General features: G+C 44.9%; 1 protein-coding gene across 17 annotated transcripts in view; it reads right to left on the bottom strand.

Moving 5' to 3' along the window:
- RBFOX1 (RNA binding fox-1 homolog 1) overlaps window positions 1-21,894 on the bottom strand; it is a 1,607,565-nt gene that overhangs the window by 379,381 nt on the left and 1,206,290 nt on the right. For 5 of the 17 annotated variants that reach the window (XM_047780549.1, XM_047780547.1, XM_047780540.1 and 2 more), the window contains exon 1: window positions 2,621-2,962. The exons of 2 other annotated variants lie outside the window; for them this stretch is intronic. In XM_047780549.1, the coding sequence (XP_047636505.1) occupies window positions 2,621-2,707 (87 nt within the window). In that variant the 5' untranslated portion in view covers window positions 2,708-2,962. Of the gene's footprint in view, window positions 1-2,620; window positions 2,964-21,894 lie in introns of those variants that run through there. 10 more of the 17 variants (XM_047780552.1, XM_047780554.1, XM_047780551.1 and 7 more) reach the window with 3 other exon arrangements.

Here is a 21,894-nt window from a genome sequence, read left to right on the forward strand (position 1 = left end):
TTGACTCTGCTCTCGGGACAAAAGACCCCAGTGAGTAACATTCCCTAGAAGTATTAGGAAACACCTTCCCTCACAGCCTTGGTGAAGGATGAGGTGATACTCTCTTGAAAGACCCTTATGATGTCCGATCAATTATTTTTTGTTTAACTGAGCAGACAAAAACCAGACGATAAAAACAGTGGCACTTGAGAGGATTATGAGGGGGAAATTCTCATACCACAGAATCACTGGCTCTTTAGGTTGGAATGACCTTGAGAGGAATCTCGAATTCTGACACAACGACCCTTCCAAGCGGCCACCACTGTTCTGTTTGCACATCTCCAATCACAGGGAACTTATTACCGATGAGAGATGCACATTCTATCCTGGATCATTTGAATGTCTTGCTGATCATGTTATGAAGATGTGAGTAGCACTTGAATTCCCTAAGGAAAACCCTTGTGTCTTAAAGAGTTGGGAAGAAACCCACAGGACCAACGAAGTGGTAAGCAAGTGGATACAGTCTACCAGGATGTAAGGAAGCATCAGCTGAAAGGCGTGTGTGTGTGTGTGTGCAGGTGCATGCAGGTGTGTGTGTGAACGTGTTATGGTTTTTCTCATTTTGAGTTGCCTTTCCTCTGCTAGCAAATGATCCTTCAATGGAGTGTTTGAGTTCCTTGATGCCAGTGGATAAATAACACAGGCTGTCTCAGAAACCCAGAAATAAGGCCAGTCTCTCCTGCCCATAGCATCTCAATGTGATCCACAGGGGGTAGGAGAGGAAGAAGATGAAGGATGCCACAGCAGCTGGTCCAAGCCTCCCGCTGCACTGCTTTCCTGACTTACAGGTAACTAGTTACCAGAGGTGTCACTGGGGAAAACAAAGCATGATCTGGCGAAGATTTGCAAGTAAAATCACTCGTTCCTTCCAAAAATAACCCAATATGCTTCTCAAACGCTCTGCAAAGGAGGAAGAAATCGGGCCTCCCCAATTTCTCAGCTGGCCCGTGTGTCTTCTCATCTATCACTGGGGTAATACGTCCAGAGTGGCATTTCGTAATGACAGCAACATTCCAGCAAATCGATAGTTATTTAATTCCCAACAAGCTCTCGAGTCCATTAAGCCTGATTACATTCACCCATTTCAGTGGGTGCCGTATTTTTCCTACACCGGCACTTAATCTATAACAGGAACTTATGAGAACTTTCAAAAGCAATTTCAGCATCAATCAGCATAGAGTGAAGGGCACGATTTGCTTGTAATTATTTATCGGACGGGGCGGCAGAGGGTCTGACAAAATTCCAACAGATAACCTTCTCCCCAGTGGAAGCAAAAGACCTCCCTTCCAGTTTGCCACGGAGTCCTATTCAGACTCTGTGTGTGCCACACTGGACCGCTTATGCCCGGAAGGATGGAATAATTCCCATGTTGCTAAAGACCATTCTCCAGGCAGTCCATTTATTTACACATACAGTTTGAGAAGCTCCAGAAATGAGCAACGGCCATTAATCTGGGATGGCAGAATGTTTTTGTTTGTACTTGGAATCGCCCCCTGTATGGCTCTAATCACCAAAATTCTTATAGTTTATAAGAGTTAACAACAACATTCAAGAAAAAGAAAAAGAAAAAAAAATGCCTGTTCGATCAGAACCCTCGCTTAATTTTAGTTAACGAATGAGGGTGTTGAAGAATTTTAAAACATCGTGGAGGGGAGCACAGGATGAAGGAAAAAGGACATCCTAACTACACATGGTTTTTCTTTCCTGGAGAAACGAGATACAGAACTTATTACAAAGAGTAATAACCCAAACAAACAACAAACAAACCACAACAGGAAAGATCCAGGTTTCTTATGATGTCTAGGCTCTGTGAGATGTTAGTTTTCCTCAGAGAAATTCAGACACACCAGAGGCCAACACTTGCTTAAAAAGGCAAACTTATAATGAGGAAAATAATAGCCCCAGAGATCTTATTGGTAGGCGATCTCCCAACACAGAATTAATAGCCTTAAAGGTAAAACCAACACACATTTCAATCCTCCACTTCCTTACCATCAGTAAGATGTAAACAGCTGGTAAGGGATTTCTAGAATAATCTCTGAACTTCCTAAATTAACCATCAATGGAGTGTTCCTTTTTGCCTCCACTCCCCCACTCAACCCAAGGTGGGGGTAGTCCCGGCGCCTCCAGGAAAATAGACCATCCATGTGGAGGAGGACATAGGATTAAGGCAGATTTCATACTTCTTCTATTTCCTGGGTGACCGCTCTTAACCAAGTCACCTCATGATCAGTTGCTTTGCCTCATGATCTGCTCTGGGAGACTGAGTCCCTCAGAAAGCTGGAAAGGAGAGCAGATCCTTTGCCCCGTGGTCAACCTCCTGCAGCAAAGGCATGAATGTTAAACAGCAGCCCGATCAATACAAGCAAATATAGCTCAACTACACCATTTATTCAGCCATGAGAGATGTCAATAGCCAGATTAGGGTGATCCATCTTTTTGATTTCCTACTGTCTTCCCACTGACTACACGAGGGCTTTTTCCTGTATTAAAAGTGTTTGCTTTCTCAACCATAAAAATTCCAATTATTACTCTGAGCGCGCTGGAGTTAAGTTGCTTGCTAGCAGTGGCCTTGAATTACCTGGATCAGTCCGGGGAAGTAGGGGGCTGCTGGAACAATCATAGGCACGCCATAGGGATGCAGGAGGACTCCTTGAGAAGGCAACATGCTTTACGGGAAGGTATGATTCCCTCGGGAGCTCAACGCATCAATGGAGAGTTGGGGGGGGGGAATCTAGGGACCCAACTTCTTCTGCACCACCAAGCAGAGAGCCAGGTCGCTTCCGTCAGGAGCCGAGCGCTCATCAACCCGGAGAGGGGAGAGAAAGAAAATCAGCATCAGCAACCCTTCATGTGAAAGGTTTCTTCCCAGACGACGAAGAGACACAGCAGCTGCAGAGTTGAAGCTACCAAAATGGAAGGTTCTATTTTGGGAACGGCTTGCCTAACATGACTAACCAAATACTCGTCGTTAATTTAGTTCTCAGCGAGAGTGAGAGAGACAGAGCGGCTGGGGCGGGAGGTGGGGGTGGCGGTGGTCAGGTTAGGAGATTGGGGCTCTTTCTGATGAATCTGGACCACAGGTGAGGCACAAAGTCTGAGTGGGATGCTTAGAGAGGAAAACCGAGAAACATAAATTGATACAGTTATTGGTTGCCACTCAAAATCTAAGGAGGGGAATGTGGGCAGCCTCTGGTCCTGATCAAAAAGAAACCAGGAAGATACTGCATCGAGTGTCTTATCCTCTGAGTTTTAAAGGGGTGGTCTGTGCAAATAATACAGTAACACTACCGGCTCATATCTGCACTATATGCTTTGCACACAGAGGGGAGTTAAATTATTTACATGTGTTTTGTAATTTCATTCTCACACGTCTCCCACATAGCTACAATCTGTTACAGGTCCACAGGGAAAATGAGGCTCACACTGGTGGAACACAGGGCTCACAGCCCCTCCCTTGTAAGAGGCAGTGCCAGGCAACAAACTCAGTTCCTGATCAGGGCACTATTTCCATAGCAGTCTTTCTTTCTGTAATAGAACTTTGGAAGCCTTTAAAAATATTTTTATAACAGCCTTTGTCTTTGAGCTCTCTACTGTCACATATTAACATGCAACCTCTTAGTAAGAGATGGCTCCTGTTCCCAGAGGTCAAAGGCATAGCTAATGTACACCCAAACGACAGATATGAGAAGTACATTCCGGCGAATATTTGACATCCTTCTAATGTTTGAAAATATCCAAACACCCGACTACTGCCTGGGATACAGTAGTTACATGGGAATAGATAAAATCCTATGGGATTTCCTGAGTGGGAATTCCACTGACTTGTGGGTCCTACCTAAGAGCTGTGTGACGTTGAACAAGTTGCTGAGCATCTCTGAAGTTCAGTTTCTTCCTATGGAAAACAAGACCACAACAGGCCCTACCTCACAGGGTTTTGCGACGAGTGAAGTGGTTGGCATCATTATCATGATGGGCACAATACATGATGTGTATAATTTTTGCCACTCTCATCCTAGGTTTCCTGTTTTTCTACCAATGCCTGCTACAAGCAGGTCTTTGAGTTCAGATCGAAGGCGCAGAGAGCATTCAAATTGCCACGCTTTTAATCTGCCTATCTGGAAAGCATGTGGGCGTGCAGAGTTCCCTGATTTTGAGAGCAGGAAGAAAGTCCACTCGACTCATGTTCAAGGCCAGGGATCACGGAAAAATCACCTTCAAACCCAGCATCTGCCTGCCACATTCCACCTCTAACTCGAAACAGGACATGGGATATAGATTCTGTCGAAACTGGGAGAGCTTCAGAAACCGCAAAACATATTCAGCTATTGGCTTTTTCTAAATCCAAATGTCAATTCCTCCACTTTTAGATCGCCAAGGTGTTTTTACACTACACTAATTTTAGTTGCTTGATTTAGCTGCATAATTACATTTCTAGATAACGATACCGGACAGCGTTTGGCAGAGAATTCAATTATTTAAGGCTGCATTTTGGCCATCTTGACAAGGTTTCTCTGTAATTGATTCTCAGGTATCAAAGTGGCCACGTTGTTACAATTCGGAGAGCTCCAGGAACAGCTGCAAGTTGACCCCTCTTACTTAACAGCCTGATACTGTTGCTAACTTTAGCTTTTGACTCTGACTTTCAACACTGTGCTTCTGAGAAGTTGGGGGGGGGGGGTGGGACAGCGGGATGGCCATGAGACGGCTTCCGGGGGCGGGTGAGGGGGGTAGGTTTCCTCATTTTGGTAAGGTCTGAGGCCGAATGAATTATGTCTCTGGTGTTATAAAGCGGAAAGACTGCTGGACCAGGAGGCAGGACACTTAATTCAATCACAAAGGCCAGAAATGCACATGTTTAGACTTTGTGTCCTGAACGTAGTATAGAAGTGACAAGGCCCACTCACCCTTCACCAGGAGTGTTCCCGGCAGCAGAATGGTTAGAGTATTTTGGAAACTGTAGAGTTACAGGAGTACAAAAGATTATTCTATGTATGACTATGTTGCTTTTTAACATATTTCAGAAATATGTTACAGGTAGGCTTGGAAATATTCCGGGTTGGACCCCAGACTCCATGATGAAGTGATTATCACAATAAAGCAAGTTACACACATTTTTGTCCTCCCACTGCACCTAAAAGTTGTGTTTTCACTATACTGTAGTCTATTAAGTGTGTGATAGCATTAGTTCTTAAAAAAAAAAAAAAAAGTACAGCTTCATTTAAAAATATTTGATAGGAGTTCCTGTTGTGCTGCAGCGGAAATGAATCTGACTAGTATCCATGAAGATGCAGGTTCTATCCCTGGCCTCACTCGGTGGGCTAAGAATCTGGTGCTGCTATGAGCTGTGGTGTAGGTTGCAAATGGGGCTCAGATCCTATGTTGCTGTGGTGTAGGCCGGCTCTGATTTGACCTCTAGCCTGGGAACCTCCATATGCTACAGGTCGGCCCTAAAAAGCAAAAAAATAAAAATACTTGATGGCTAAAATAGGCACTGCCTTCTCAATCTTCAGATAGTTAGAGTAGTGTCACCCAAGATCACGGATCAGATACCACAGCAAACAGAAGAAGAATGAAAAGTTTGAAATAGTGAGAAAATTACCAAAATATGGCAAGAAGTGTGCATATGCTCTTTAAAAAATGGTGCCCATAGACTTGCTTGACACAGGGTTGCCACAAACATTCAATTTATAAAAAATGCAATATCTGCAAAGCACAATAAAATGGAGTTTGCCTGTACATGTAGGACATATAGACATATATTTATACATGTACATATAAATATATATCTATATATGTACATATAAATTATATATAATTAGCTATAGTATATATACTATATCATATATATATGATATATATATATCATATATATATGATATATATATATCATATATATATGATATATATATATATCATATATATATATAGTGTTCTCTGTGTGTGTGTATGTGTATGTGTATGCTCTATCATTTGCAGAGGGTATTTTCTCTTTCCTTTTTAAGAACTCCATGACAGAAAAGCTTTTCTGCTCCTGAGTAATGAGTATCCCTTTCCCTCTCTCTGAAAATAAAACCTAATGGTTTTGTGACCCTTTTCACTTGGACTGCCAGGAAGCTCTGAGCCCAATAAGAGGTTCACCTCTGTCCATTTCATTGGTCTTTACTGACTGCATATTTGTGTTTTCATCTTCCTGTTCTCACCACCCCTGGTCCAGTTATTCACATTTTTCTCTGCTTCTCATTTTATATTTCACTGTCGTCTATGACTATAGGAGTCATGTCTGTGAAATGGTATAAATGAAATGTATCTTTGTTCTAAATCCACCACCAAAATGTTATGCAACAATAAAACAAAAATAAATGAAAACCGCTAAGCAAAACCTCTTTTTTTCTTACATGGGTTCCATTTTCATAAATGGGAAGCCTCTAGAACTACTGGACTGTAATTCTTTCCTCTGGGGTCCAGTTCTTCCACTAAAAGGCAGGTGCCACATTCTATGCATCTTTGCTCCCCGTGATTCATGGTAGATGGTTAGCTACTCTATGTCTAGTGGATAGTATTAAGCTCATGATATTTTGCAGGAAGTTAAAAAATGTAGAATAAAAAAAAAGACAAAGAACAGGTAAGATGGTTCTGGCACCACCAAGGAAACATAGGTAGTCCCCCAAAATCAACTGAATGCAAACAAAGGACCATGCATCATTTCCACTCTGGCCATCACCGGCAGAGGATGGCAAGATTTTTTCTATAAAAGGGAAGGGGACAAATGTTTTAGGTGCCATGGACCTTAAACTACGGGTTGCAACTACTCAAAATTTTTCTGCTTTCGTTTGAAAATGTTTTCAATAGGTGAATGTATTCATAAATTTGAATTTCCTGTAGGTTTCATGCATTGTGAAACAGCCTTCTTTTGATTCCTTTCAACCATTTAAAAGTATGAAAAGCAATCTTACCTCGAGGGTCCTAGAAAAACAGGCAAAGGTCAGATTTGGCTCACAGGCCATGATTTGCCGACCCTTAATGTAGAGTATATATTTTACCCAAACCTCTGGAAGTCAGACTTCAGTAGAATCACAAGTATACACTCCTTTTTTTTTTTTTTTTGGTTCCCTTTGGCGTTTTCACTTACTTCTAGCTTTCCTGCCACTTCTGCCCATCATCCCTGTGTTAAGGATTTCCATCAAGACTTTTTTTACTTTTTTAGCTGCCCTAGTTCCATCTCATCCACCATCCTTTAAAAACAAACAGAACAAAACAAAACGCCTCCCATCTCTCTCACCTTTCATGATGAGGCCCCATTCTTAGCTCCTGATTTCTCTTTTCTTTTCCTGGATTAGAGTGGTTCCCCCCCCCACCTCACCGTCCAATGCTGCATCTCCACCCCGACCCTGAGAGCTAACATGAGGATAACGCTGCCCACCACAGCCCTTCTGAATGGCAACCACACAACGTTTAAACACCCATGTAAGAAAAGGAAAGAGAACAGACACACAACTGTTGGCTGGAGGTTGGGAAAAGGGGAGCATTCAGAGAAGACGGATCCCTGCCTTACAGATTCTATTAGCCAACGTTGGCTGCAGCGTTAAGGACCAAATCCAGCTCATAGATAAGGATGATGATGATGATAATGATGATGATGATGACTTGTCTGTATTGTATAAAAAAGAGCTACTATTTTTATTTATAGTCTTGTCTTTTTTAGGGCCACGCCCATGGCATATGGAGGTTCCCAGGCCAGGGGTCAAATCAGCTACAGCTGCCAGCCTACACCACAACCACAGCAATGCCAGATCCAAGCTGCATCTGCAACCTACACCACAGCTCACAGCAATGCTGGATCCTTAACCCACTGAGTAAGGTCAGGGATAGAACCTGCATCCTCATGGATACTAGTCAGATTTGTTTCTGCAAAGTCACGATGGGAACTCCAAGAGCTAGTATTTTGAAATGGAAGCATCTCATACAAATGTAGTCCTATAATATCTCTTGAAAGCCTAGACGATCTCAAGATTTTGGGGCATATTTCCTTGGACTCCAAATCCCTGAAGTCTGGGAAGGGTCTGCCTCCTCCCAGATCAGGAAGTGTCATGATACTTCCTCCCATGCGTTACCTACTTCCTGAAAAGCAGCCAAATGACCATTAAAACAAAACAAAAAGCACAGAACAGAGTGTTTCTCTGAAAACATTTCATCGTCCTGCTTATCTTTTGGATATTAACAATGGTTATCTCCTAATAAGGATTTACGCAGATTATTTAATTACCCATACCTCCCCATTTCTAGGCCAAGGTGGGTGGCAGACAATTTCCTACAGTTTTCAAGGCCCTTCACAATCGTCCTCAGCTTTACTTTTCCAAATTTATCCTCTGATACACACTGTCCTTCCTTCTACAAACTTCTCTTCTCTGCAAACCACACTGGCAAGTTGCCTTTGTCAGACACCTGCAGGAATCCAGGGCTCTGTACAAATATGCTGGCTATGCAGAACTACCCTCCCCCCCCTCCCTCCCTTCCTTCCATTCTTCCTTCCCTCCCTTCCTTCTTCTTCCCTCCCCCACCTTCCTTCCTTCGATTCAAAATTACTAGCCTAGGTCAAATACACACTTTCTGCAAAGCCTTCCCCACTCCCCAAGGCAGAACTAATGGCACCATCACCCATGTCCTAAAAATCACATTAGCATTGTATAATAACTAAATGTGATAACACCTTCTGGAAAGTAGTCTGACTCAAATCAAGAAGCATGCCATTCATTTTTCTTCACTCAGTGACTGGAATGGTGAGTAGACGAATGAAGTTTCCCAAAATGCTTTCAGAGAATGACCAACTGAACAACAATTGCTTTGGACAAGTGTGAATCGAGCTGCATTTACCTATTATGTAGCAATCACAAGGGTTCTCCAGACCACTTACAGCTACAGAATCCCAAGGTCTTCTCAAGTGACCTGGGGGCATCTGAGTACAGTAGCAAAAGCATGAATTTCCCCAGGTGGAGAGGCTGGGTTGGGATCTTGGCTCTGTCATCCTTTTTAACGTTTGATCTGGGATGTGATACTTAGCTCCGAGCCTTAGTTTCCTCCCGGGGTGAAATGAAACACCTGTACCTTCTCTCAGGTATGCTGCTGCCGTGAAATGACAGGCTGCACACAGGGGTTCCTGGCACTTGGGACGTGTTCAAAAAGTGCGAGTTTCTCTTTTCTCTTCAGGGTGTCCTCCATGCCCCACGTAAATGGTTTCCTAATCATCCAATCCTCAGGTCACGCCAGCTTCCTCAACGCCCAACCTGTACCACCCATGGAGTCTCTGTAGGAGCTTTCATTCTTTCTGTTTCCTCACATGACCCATGAACGCCCCATCCTTCAACCACAGCCACATGTTTGGTGTTCCAGGCAGCCTCCCCATCTTCTCCACAATCACCACTCTACTTGTCTAAGCCCTGCAAAGACCAGCAGTGCTTTGTCCCGATATGGTAAAGACCTGGCTGGTCATCCTGTCCAGGTATGCTTCCCCTTTATCTCCTCCCCCATCATTTTGTTCTCCTTTCTCGCAGGACTGGGCAGAGAGGAGATGTTCAGTAAGTACTTGGGAATTGCCATAGGAGATGGAGGACCAGAGAGGTTCAGTGACTTGTCTGAGGTTAAACAGCAAGATATGTGCTTTCTTAACTAGTTTTCTCCCCTATATGCCCCTAATCTCTGCTAGATCATGATGAATGACCACTCTAGGGCAATGACTTGAACCAAAATTGACAAATTCCACTCACCATCAGGCATGCATTCAAATCCAAGCCAATGCAAGTGAGAACACAGCACAGAAGGGCTTTACCTCAAAGGGAAACAGAACTCAAAGAAAAGTTCCCTAGATGTTACGTGATGCTCACAGTCCTGACGCTGAGGACTGACAGGTAGGTCCCCTGAAGAGGGGAGGATGGAAGCATCAAGGCAATCACCAGGGAGGCAAGATCTTCCCTGGGAAAAGCTCCCATAGACTATGTGCTCTCCAGGTTACAGCCACCTCATCTGCAATCTCAGCAGAGGATCAATCCAGCCAGGAAAGTCACAGCCTGGGAAGAGACAGCACATCCCAGCCAACTAGGTCCTGTGCATACATATCAATGAGTTAATGCATGGAGAGCACAAGTGACAAGTACCAAGTAAGCATCAGGTCTCGCTATGCCATTACTCTATTTTCTCATCGCCCGACCCCTAGGTGCTAGCTGTGTGTTCTTGTACAAATTACTTAACTTCTCTGTGCCTCAGATTTATTATCTGTAAAAGAACTTGATCAGTAACCATATCTTACAGGTAATCTAGAGATTTAAATGAGTCACAGGCAGACATGTTTAGCTGGGGGACCGGTTCAGGGCAGCTAGTGGGTGTGGGCGGTCATCACAGTGACAGTGGCATTAGCAGCAGCTGGTCTGAAAGATCAAACCAGCTCAAATCAGACCTCTTCCAGACCAGGAGCATCAAAACTCTTCTCCCTTTCAACCATTAATCAGTTAAATAAAACAGTGCTTCCAAATGCCATTTTTTTTTTCTTTTTAGGGCCACACTTGCGGCATATAGAAGTTCCCAGGCTAGGGGTCGAATTGGAGCTGCAATTGCCAGCCTGCACCACAGCCACAGCAATGCCAGATCTGAGCGGCATCTGTGACCTACACTGAAGCTCATGGCAATGCCAGATCCTTAACCCACTGATCGAGTCCAGGGATTGAACCCACATCCTCATGGATACTAGTCAGGTTCTTAAACCCAAGCCACAATGGGAACTCCACCAAGGCTATTTTTGATTTGCCTTTTGTTGTGATATAAGAACAGAACTTACCTTCTTCTTCCAGGATCCAAACTAAAAATTCAGTTGAACAGGCTGATGAGCACTTGTGCATAGATAGCATTCTGAAAACAAAGCATGAGGATCTCACATTCAGTTGAGGGTATATGGGGATGAAGAAGATGGTGCCCCTTAAGCAGGAATAACCCAAAGAATCTAGGACACTGGGTCACCCCTACCCAGGAGTATCACCCTGCCCCCAAACGGTTATGAAGATGCACACAGAAAATTCCAGTAGGGCTTGTAAGTGAGGAAGCTGCTGATTATCATTAGAAACTCGAACCCCCAGTGGTGGAGGCAGCACCGCGGTCCTCTTGGATCATTAAGTACTTCTTGACCTGATTCTCCTCTGAAAGCCAGACTGACTGGCTGAATGAGCAAATCTAAGAATATCAACCCTGCACATCATCTCTGCTGAGATCAACAATGCTTCAGGAACCGACCCCTGACCTGTCTGGGGATGAATGGCAACTGGGTTTGAGAATGTATTGACCTTGCTTGAGGCAAACAAATACTCCCTGGGGACTCTCAGAATGGGGGATGAATAATCAGCTGCTCCCCCAGCTTGTGCTTTGTGCCCGGCCTGCCTCTTTCGCCTCGTGTGATGCAGGTCCCTGCAGGAGCTGGGTACAGAGCCTACTCCAAATAGCACGAGTCTCTAGGATGCATAACTGGGTCTTTCTGCCCAAACCCCATGTGCGTGACCCCTGCTCCCTGGAAATGGGCTTTGAACCCCCTGAGCTCTACACAATCCTTTCCCCCCAAGACTGGGGGGAAGCGCCTGGATTGGCATCTCCCAAAGCAAGCTGTGCACCACAGACACCTCATAAGATGCTTCATTGTAAAAAGAACTCCATGGCCAAAGAAGTGGGGGAAATTTGGTGTGTGCTCTCTCCCACTTAGGATTCATAATAGTACCTGAAAAATCTTGCAAGGGGAAAAATGAAGAAATCTGTTTGACTTTGTTTGATGCAGACAACCTAAAACTTATTTGATGACCTGGCCGGCCATCCATCCGGCCATCCATCCACCCATCCACCCATTCATCCAGACATCCATCCCTTTCTCCCTCCCTCTCCATCCATCCATCCTTCCCTCTTTCCCTCCCTCTCCATCCATCCATCCATCCATCCATCCATCCAACCAACCATCTTGCTATCTATTTGAATATCTGGCTATTGAGAATAATAAATCATGTCAGTCCCTGTGCAAAGTTCTTTACAGCTTGTCTTTGTTCCCTTCCTTCTGTTTCTTCACCTTCATCAGAATCTTTGTGACCGTCATCATCACTATCACCTCAGTGGCTGTGTACTCAGTGCTTACTTGGTGCCAGGCTCGGCACTGATTTCATCACATGTGTTATCTCAGATTATCCTCTCAAGCCCCTATGAAGTAGATTCTGTTAAGTTTATTGCATGACAGACGAGAAAACAGAATGACTGAGAGGAGACGTCCATTAGCCAGAAAATACAGCTAGTAACTGACAGAGCTGTACCTTGAACAGGCCGGAGAGCTCCAGGACCTAACTGCTATGAGAAACCCTTTTAGTTCTCTTTTTGGCCTGTGCCAATCATTAACACACTCCGAGAAATGCTGGCCTAGACTAAACTCAAGCCGAGTGGACTCCTTATCTCCTTTACCCACCACCCTCCCTCAATCTCAAGTATCCTAATTGCCATTAAAGTCAAAGCGAGATAAGACCCTGGCCAGGAAGGACAGATAGACAAAACCTGAAGGTCTGGAGATGGGCTGGCCTCCACCCCCAGGCAACCCCACCCCATTGAGTCATTAGGAACCAGAAAAATACCTCCCAAGGAAGAGGAGGCCAATGGCAGTGGAAAGGGGCTGGTGGTGGGAACACCAGCAAAGAGTGACCCTGGGAAGAGAAAAAAGAGGAGGGTGTGATACAGGAGAAAAAGCCCTAAGGAGAGGATGCTGTGACCATTATCTGTGATGCTGAAGCACCATTCCAACCTCCTGGTCTCCTTGTCTCCTCGGGCCATCTTGTCTTTGGCTCTTTCTCATACAAATGCCTCTTCTGGAGGTAAAGAGATGGTTCCTAAGTCTTAGGTCTGACACATGGACCACTTGGAGAATTTTGCCCTCATCGCATAAAACTGCACATAGTTTCCATATCACTGCAGGGAGTTGATGGTCCCTCTGAAATTCATCTGTGGACCCTTGAGGGGCTGCTTAACCTCCATCAGATTTTGAAATGCACAGCACATACGCACTATGCTTTTTCTGAAGGAAAGGCATGGATAGAGTCAGAATCCTTTTTATCAGGCTCATGGTCACATTTCAGGGGACCGTTCTCACGTGGACTCATGTTGACGTGCTTAGTGGCACTATGTCTTCAAGGACATGTCCCTGCCTGTCAAAGAATTCTTACTATAATGCAGCAGGGATGAGGTTTTCAAGAAGGTCAAAAGGTCAAACAATCTGGAGAGGAGTGAAGGCAGCCCATACTGTAAAACCAAGTCAGACACTAAGAGATCCAAATACACATCCTTAGCCTTCTTGTCCGAGAAAGAACCACCATCCTGAGACAGAGTCTGCCTTCTCCCAGCTGAAATAATCACCTCCAGCTTCAGGCCAGAAAATAGGCAATATTAACCCAGCAAGTGGGCATGAGGCAAAGAGCACCCACCACACCCAGCATTGAGGGAGAGGGGAGGTAGGAAATATATGCCTGTGTTTTCAGAGACTATGCAGTCTGGTCTTGCAGCCAAGGCATATATGGGAGGCACCCATAAGTAAGCTGTGCCAAGCTGTACAGCTGAGCATCTAACAGATTAAGCCAAGGAGCTGACCGCTGCAAATGGTTTCTCCCCGAGGTCATGGCCAGGCAGCTGGTGGCAACAGAGAGCCTCTGACAGGTGGGCTTTTCAACTTCCCAGATTAGCAGTGCCCTTCGGGGACACTCTGGGGACATCAGAAGAGGAACCACCCTGAGTGACCTCATTTCCTTTCTGATTCTACATTACAACATTACAATCTATTTTTAAATAGTTTGGGAACAAAGCATATATATCATTTACTATTTGTCAGACATCTTATAAACGCTTTAGGTATTAACTCATCTGATCTTTTTGTTTAAATTATAGCTGATTTATGATATTGTGTTAGTTTCTGGTGTACAACTTCAGATTCCATTGTAGGTTATCACAAGATGTCAAATACGATTCCATGTGCTCTACAGCAAAGCCCCGGTGCCTATTTTATTTATACATATATATAGTGTGTATATTAATTTCACACTCCTCATTTATTCTTCCCTCCCTTAACCTTGTTTGTTTTCTATGTTTGTGAGTCTATTTCCAATTGTAAATAAATTCATTTGTATCCTTTTTTTATATTCCACATATAAGAGATGTCATATAATATCTGTCTTGCTCTGCCTGACTTCCTTCTCTTTGTATGATAATCTCTAGGTCCATCTATGTTGCTACCAATGGCAATATACATATACATGTGTGCATATATCATATCTCCTTTATCTGTCAATGGACAGCCAGGTCGCTTCCATGCCTTGGCTATTCTGAATACTGCTACTATGACCATGGGTGTGCATGTATCTTTTCAAATTATATTAACTCATGTAATCTTTATAACAACCCTATAAGGTAAGTGCTTTTATTATCCTTGGTGAAGCACAGACAGGTTAAGTAATTTGCCCAAGATCACAGAGCTTTTGCATGGTAAATCTGGTTCCAGAGTCAGACAGCCCCCGGCCATGCTGTCTCTCCAGGAAAGACACATTTTTGGAAAATATATTTCTGCTGGTCTCCAACGGACTAGGAAAAAGCAAATTTATTTTTTTACTATAACAGCAATGTAACATATTGGGTAAGAACTCAGATCCTGGACCCACATTAAGCTTGGGTTCAGATTCTGGCTCGGATCATTCCTGGCTCTGTTACCCTGGGAAAGTTGCTGAACCTCTCTGAATCTCAATTCATACACTTATAAATTTGGACGTAATCATACTCCCCTGGTTGTGGGGAGTCCTCTAACTAAGGTAGCAAAGCACTCAAAATATTCCTTGGGCTGGAGTCCAGTTTTACAAGTGTGAGCTGGATTCATGGTGGCTACACGATGGCGCGACCTCCTCCACTTACGCAAAAGCCAGGCCTTTAAGTGACTACTCACTTATCACTGGTTGACCCCAAACACCCCAGTTTCATGATTCCAAAAAGCCTCATATCTGCTTCAGCTAGTTAAGAGTTGGGTTTCTGTCCCTTGAGACTAATAGATTGCGGGCTAATTCAAGAGTCACAATAAGAGCACCAGATACACATATACACACATGCATGAAAGGACAGCCGAGGAGGTAGCTTTTGCTTATTTGTACCAGCAAACACTTTTATAGAACTTTCTAAGTGCCAAACACCATTCTAAGCCCTTTAAAGGCTTTTACTCATTGACTTTTTTAACGAGTGTCTGGGACTGATGCTCATGATGACCCCATCCCACAGATGGGGAAGTGTAACTCTGAGAGCTAACCTCCTTCCTGGCTACTTGAGTGGGAGGGCCTTAGCCAAAGCCATACCTGTCTGATTCCAAATCCTATTTCCTTGCCTCTGCATGCTTGCCATTACCAAGGATGTCGATGTATTTGCTAGGTAAAGAATCCTGGGGAGTTCCCATTGTGACTCAGCAGGTTAAGAATCCCACTAGTATCCATGAGGCTGTGGTTTCAATCCTCAGCCTCGCGCAGTGGGTTAAGGATCCAGCATCACCACAAGCTGCGGCATAGCTCAAAGATCCCGTGTTGCTGTGACGTAGGCCAGTAGCTGCAGCTCCAATTCAACCCCTAGCCTGAGAACTTATATGCTGCGAGAACAGCCCTTTAAAAAAAAAAAAAAAAAAAAAGGAATCCTGGAAATCTACTAAGAAGCAGGCACCAGCACTCAAACCTCTTCTAAGTTGAGTCCTAGGAAAAACTGCATGAACAGTGAGCAAGAATTCCAAAATACCCTTCCAGAGAAAGCCCACTGCTGCAGAGCCATGCCCACACAGATTGCATCATCTCCAAACTATATTCAGACCCAGACACAGAAACACCAGCCCGAAATCAACCTCCCACCGACCACATCGTTTTAAATCATGTGCATCAGAGAGCATCGTTTGCCCCTTCTACAAAGGGTGGTTTTTAGATGCTCATTTGTATGCACACCCACCTATCTCAGATCTGAACTCAACAAGTCCACATTCCATAAAATATTTACTGTGTTCGTTTGCATCTCCCCCAACAATACTGAATAGAGCTCAGGGTGGAAATTCACAGATTCCAGGGTGGCTGCTTGTGTTAGGATTACCTCCTAGACCGCACTTCCTTGGAGACTCCGTGGCCAGCCTCAAAGATGAATACTCCTTCTAGGACCAAAATAGAACAAAGGGACAAGGGGAACTGAAGGATGTAAAATGAGGATTCAAAAAAGCAAAGAAACCTTGGCAGTGGAGTGGCCTTCCTTCACCGCTTAAAATTTAGCCATGGTGCCCAACTTTTAGTGTGGTTTATCCCCATATGTTCCCACACTCCCACTGGGACCTAACATTTGCAGGCGCTATTTATCATTCTGGCTAGCGGTGTGCTCATCTGCCCATCTCGCTAAGCAGCCCTCGTTGTTATTTTTATAATTACTGGGAGTCTTTTTCATGTTGCACTCCGCCAGAATCCCGGCTCACCACACACCTGTTATACTCAGGACACATGGAGCCGATGGGGGTGGGTCTGGCAGTGGAGGAAAAGGGAAGACAGCCTTCCTGCTCACTATAAAGTAAAATCAAGAACCAAGAAGTCACCAGGTCCTTTTTTAAGACTGAATTGGGGGTCAGTTTGTTTTTGAACCAAGACTCTCATGCATTAAAGATTTTGTTTATGAAAGCAAATGCTGTACTTTTCTTCATATGTGAATTCCTTTCGCCATCGTGCTGACTGATAATGAGTATCCTCTCCCCATTTTCCAGGTGAGAAAACTGAAACAATGAGAGGTGAAGTAACACAAGATGCCAAGGGGCAGATGTGGGTCCAATTTCAACCCAGGGGCTCTGAAACTGCTCTACTAATCTGCATTCTAATCAGCATCCCCACTATCACCAGCCATCGTCACCACCACCATCTCTATTGTCACCTCTACCACCATCACCGACACAACCATCACCAAAGAAACCCCCATCATCACCAAAAGCGCCAGCACCAGCACCATTCCACCTCCATCACCACCTCCATCACCGCTGTCACCACCAGCATTAGCACCAGCATCAGAACCAGGGTCAGCACCACCACCTCTACCACTCTCAGACCAACGCTATCATCATTCTTTCCACCTCCAACGTCACGACCCGCAGCAGCACTTCCACCACCAGCAGTACCTCTGCCATCATCAGCACAATCCACATCATCACCAATAGCACCAGCACCAGCACCGCTATACGCTCAGTACTCCTATTACAACCACCAATTCCTCCACCTTTGCTATCACCACAAGCATCAGCATCAGCACCACCCTCACCATCACCACCTCCATCACCACTATTACCAGCAGCATCAGCACCATCCACACCACCTCTGCCACCCTCAGTACCAACACTACCGCCATCACCATCTGTCCCTCCATCCAGGTCACACCGACCCTCCACCCCTACTCCCAAGAGTCAAAACATTTCCTGAGGTTTCATTTGCCAGGGACTGTGGTGGGTGCCACGCACATGATCTCATGCCATACCCGTGACCACCCTATGTTACTGATCCTGGTATTATCTCTGTTTCCAAAAGCTTTCAAAAACTTCAGAGAGGTTAAGAGACATGCCCAATGAGCTGGTCAGAGGTCCATAAGCTTCCTAATGCTTTAAAGATTCAAAGCCAGTTTTGTCTGACACCGACGGGAATGCGTTTAACTCCCAAGGTCCACTGACTGGAGAAGGGGACAGAGGCATTGCCTGCTGGACATTTCATCAAACTAGCTCTCCACTCCTCACCCCTGCATCTTAGAAATCTGTGCTAAGATGTGAGAGGTCGTCCTGCTGATCCGGATGTCACTTTGTGTGCTAACTCTGCTGCCCAATGATGTGCGAGAACAGTGGCTGAGAGTCAGTGCTCTGGCCAGGTTGGATTCAGGGAGCCTTGGCTGGAGAGGTGCCGAAACTGGCTTGTCCTTCTCTTTGGTGAAGCCCCATGTAATCCACATCACTGCCTCCTGAGATACTTCCGTGCTCACCCGGGCCCTCAGAGGTCCCCCCTCCAGAATATTACACGTGTTCTCTCTTGGCTGCACACCAGCTGTGGGGGATAGAGGAGAGTTGCAAAGAACACCAGCCTTGTGCCAGCCACTCTTCTCAGTGTCCATCACTGTGCATCTGAATCACAGCAGTGGCCTTCTATCTGAGCCCCTGCTGTCAATCTTGTCCCCTCTAACCTATCCTCCACCAACTGGTCTCTCCTCTTTTCTTTTCTTTCCTTCCTTCCTTTCTACCTCCCTCCTCTCCTCTCTTCTCTTCTCCTTCCCTTCCTCCTCCCTCCCTACCTTCCTCTCTCTTTCTTCTTTTTTTTGCTTTTTAGGGCCGCACTTGCAGCATATGGAGGTTCTCAGGCTAGGGATCAAATCGGAGCTACAGCTACCAGCCTACACTGCATCCACAGCAATGCCAAAGATCCAAGCTGCGTCTGCGACCTACACCACAGCTCACAGCAACATGGGATCCTTAACCCACTGGGCAAGGCCAGGGATCAAACCCACATACTCATGGATACTAGTTGGGTCCCTTACTGTTGAGCCACAACTGGAACTCCCCAAGCTGGTCTTTTTAAAGGCCACATTCAATCATATCTGCCCCTACTTAAAGACCCTCCTCAGTGGCGTTTTTTTCCCCCTTTTCATTTCTCTTGGATTAAATTCCAATCCCCCCATCAGTGCTTCTCAACCCCATGGTGTCTGGCCCCTCTCTGCCTCTTTTGCCCTCTGGCACTGTCTTCCAGGCTCCCTGGCCTTTTCTCAGCATCCCCTGAGGTCATCCAGGCATGAGACAGTCTTTACACCCGCCCTGCCTCAGGGTGAACGGGCACCCCTACCTCTCTGTCCACCTCCTGTTTGATCTCAGCCTCACTGTCACCTCCCCAGAGGGAGTTCCCTTCACCTCTGAATCCTCCTCCTCCATTTCCTGTGGCCTCTTCTCCTTTCCTTTGGACCATTTATCACAACATGCAGGACAGGTCGATACGGCGATCCCTTGCTTCTTCACAAACTGGTGGGCTCCAGGAAGGAAAAAATGAAGCTGGTTTCCTGGCCCCTGTGTCTATAATGCCTAACCCAATTTCTGGGGCAGAACAGAGGCTAAGCAAGTAGGTGCTGCATGAATACACCAGGGAATTAATTATTAACCAATTACTCAAGTGGGAGAATGAGGTCTGATCCAATCATTACAGGTGTCACAGGCTCTGCTGTGGAGGACATGTGAATGGATCATGAAGTATAAGGAACAGTCTCCAAATGGTTAAAACCATAGCCTTTCTCTTCTCTGACAGTAGGGGATAAACTTTCAAGAGTCTATCTTACGCGTCAGCTGGGAGTTGCCTTATGTAATAGAGTAATTGCTGGCTCGAATTAAAGACATCATTATTTTGGAGAGTAGCTCTTTTTCTGATATAAAAAGTGAACGATCCATCCCTTGTATTAACACATCATCTTCTTGGCATGCTACGTGATTCAGGAAGAAGCGCGGTTTTATTTTTTGGGAAACCGGTATTTTTCACAACGCCAAGAAGAGCGATCAGAATAAAGGGATGTTTATTTGGGTGAATCACCAGCTTTGCACAAATCCCGCGTGCACTAATTGCATAATGGGTCTTTACAAAATGCCATAATACGGGTTCGGCTGGTTTCTCTGTTTTCGGTTTGAAAAATAGATTGTTTAATAACCCATCAAAGCTATATGTAAACCAAGTAAACAATGGAGCAGATGTTGACTGCTGTCTCATGCCTCGTAGACATAATTAAAGACAATGAGACACTCACAAATTCATATAATAGAGGACAAATGCAAACACAAAAATCGGTACAATATAAATGTAAGCCGCATTTGCTGGACACCTGCTTTCTGAATCCAAAATGCTGTATCACATTTCCCGTGATGAGAAATGTTTGTAACCTTACTTACTTATGGAAATCCGTACATTCTGTTCTCCACTTTTCAAGAAGACAAGACTCTTAAAGGGAGTCTTTTCAATGGAACATTTATTTCCCTTTCATTGCTGCTGACTAAGATCCTGGGCAACTTCAAAACACGTTTTTGTTGTTTTTTTTTAATTTTCGCATAAGCGTAAATGTTTGTAAGACCCAGTTAGTCAAAACTTCCACATTTATAAGAGAAATGAAAGCCCTGATTTGGGTAGGGGTGAGTTGGATCTTTATGTACCTGTCTTTTCAGGCACGTCTTCATGCATTATTTAGGAATTCTACTAAATTGACATGTTTCTTTCCTAAAAGCCTCACGTCTCTCTCTTTTTTTTTTTAAGTCAGCCACATTTCCTAAAATCAAACTTTCAACTTCTATGAAAAGAAGCCCGTTATTCTTTTCATAGTCATACTTTAACTATGGGATCTAACTATGGATCCCATAGTTAAAGTAGCATCCTGATTTTCTAAATATCCTTTATTCCCCCTCAAACATCTACTCAGATCTCTGTCTATGGTCAGCAGTCGGTTCTATAGAGGAAGAAAGAAAACCACCTGCAAAATAAGCTGAGTGATAAAATGAAGAGAACATGGGCTCAATCCCTCTATCCCCTCAAAAAAAACCAGGGCTTTTCTCTGCAGATATCTTGAAAGCGGAGTTGAGAGTTCCAAATACACCATGTGATTATATCAGTTTTTTTCCTTTCAATTCAGAAAAAAAAAGAGGGAGGTTAAATTAGCTTTCAGTGGCTCACTAGACAGAAGAAAGTTTCCTAGATCCAGAATTCTCCATTCAGAAAATCAGTATCTTCACTCGTGTCCAAAACAAAGCACAGTTCTTTTGCTGTGCATAATTAAAACATTTTTTTAAGCCTCAAAACCCCGGTTGTGTAAAGAGCACATGCATCTCCTACTGCCTTGGATGAATGGTGATATTGCCTTCAGTAGACCTGCCATCTCCCTTGTCTGTTGTCTCTGATGATCGGGTAAGGAAGGGGGGTTCGGATGTGATCTGCATCTCTTTATGCTAATCAAATGGTGCCAGTCCATTTTCACAGACAACACCATAAAACATCAACCCCAAATGGGAAACAAATAGGGCCATGACCACCGCGAAACAAACCAATCAACCCTGAAACACCTGAGCTCGATGGCGCCGCCCCTTCATTCACTCTTCAAAGAAAGGCAATGGAAATGTCCCTAGGAGAATCTGATGAAACCTCCCCGCCACACACACACACACACACACACACACACACACACACACACACACACACACACACACTCGGGCTCAGGAAGGTTGTAAAACACTAAATTTGGTTGATGGATGAAGCAGCCTGCACTGTATCAAGCGAAACAGCACGATGAGCCTGGACCCCACTCCCAGAAATTCCTTTATGAACGGGACCAGCCCCACAACTGCACACAAAGCAGTGGTGCAGGATGTATAAATCATTAATACAGTGCAGGGCAGCGACTGCATTTCCTGTGTTGGCTGGAGAGCTGCTCAGCACCGTGGGGACTTGGGGACGGAGCTGGTGGTGGAGAAACATGCTTCCCATGCACCAGGCCACTCGCTTCCCCCCCCCCCCCCCCCCGCAAAGCCCTCTATTCCGATGGCCTTGCTGCATGTGTGGTCATTCACTCAACAACCATCATAACGGCTTAGAAAGACCATCACCAAAGGCTTCAAAGTTGAGACATCTCCAGGCTCTTTCCCTGTCTGACAAGTTTTGCCTGGAAAAGGAAAGAGAGATGAGGGCTCTGATTGATCCCAGAGGCCAGGCTGAATCATGCAGACCAGCAGCCTGCAGAGCCTGGGGGAGGCCAAGGAGCCGCACAGAG

The sequence above is a fragment of the Phacochoerus africanus genome, chromosome 5, assembly GCF_016906955.1.
Source record: "Phacochoerus africanus isolate WHEZ1 chromosome 5, ROS_Pafr_v1, whole genome shotgun sequence".
Taxonomy (NCBI): domain Eukaryota; kingdom Metazoa; phylum Chordata; class Mammalia; order Artiodactyla; family Suidae; genus Phacochoerus; species Phacochoerus africanus.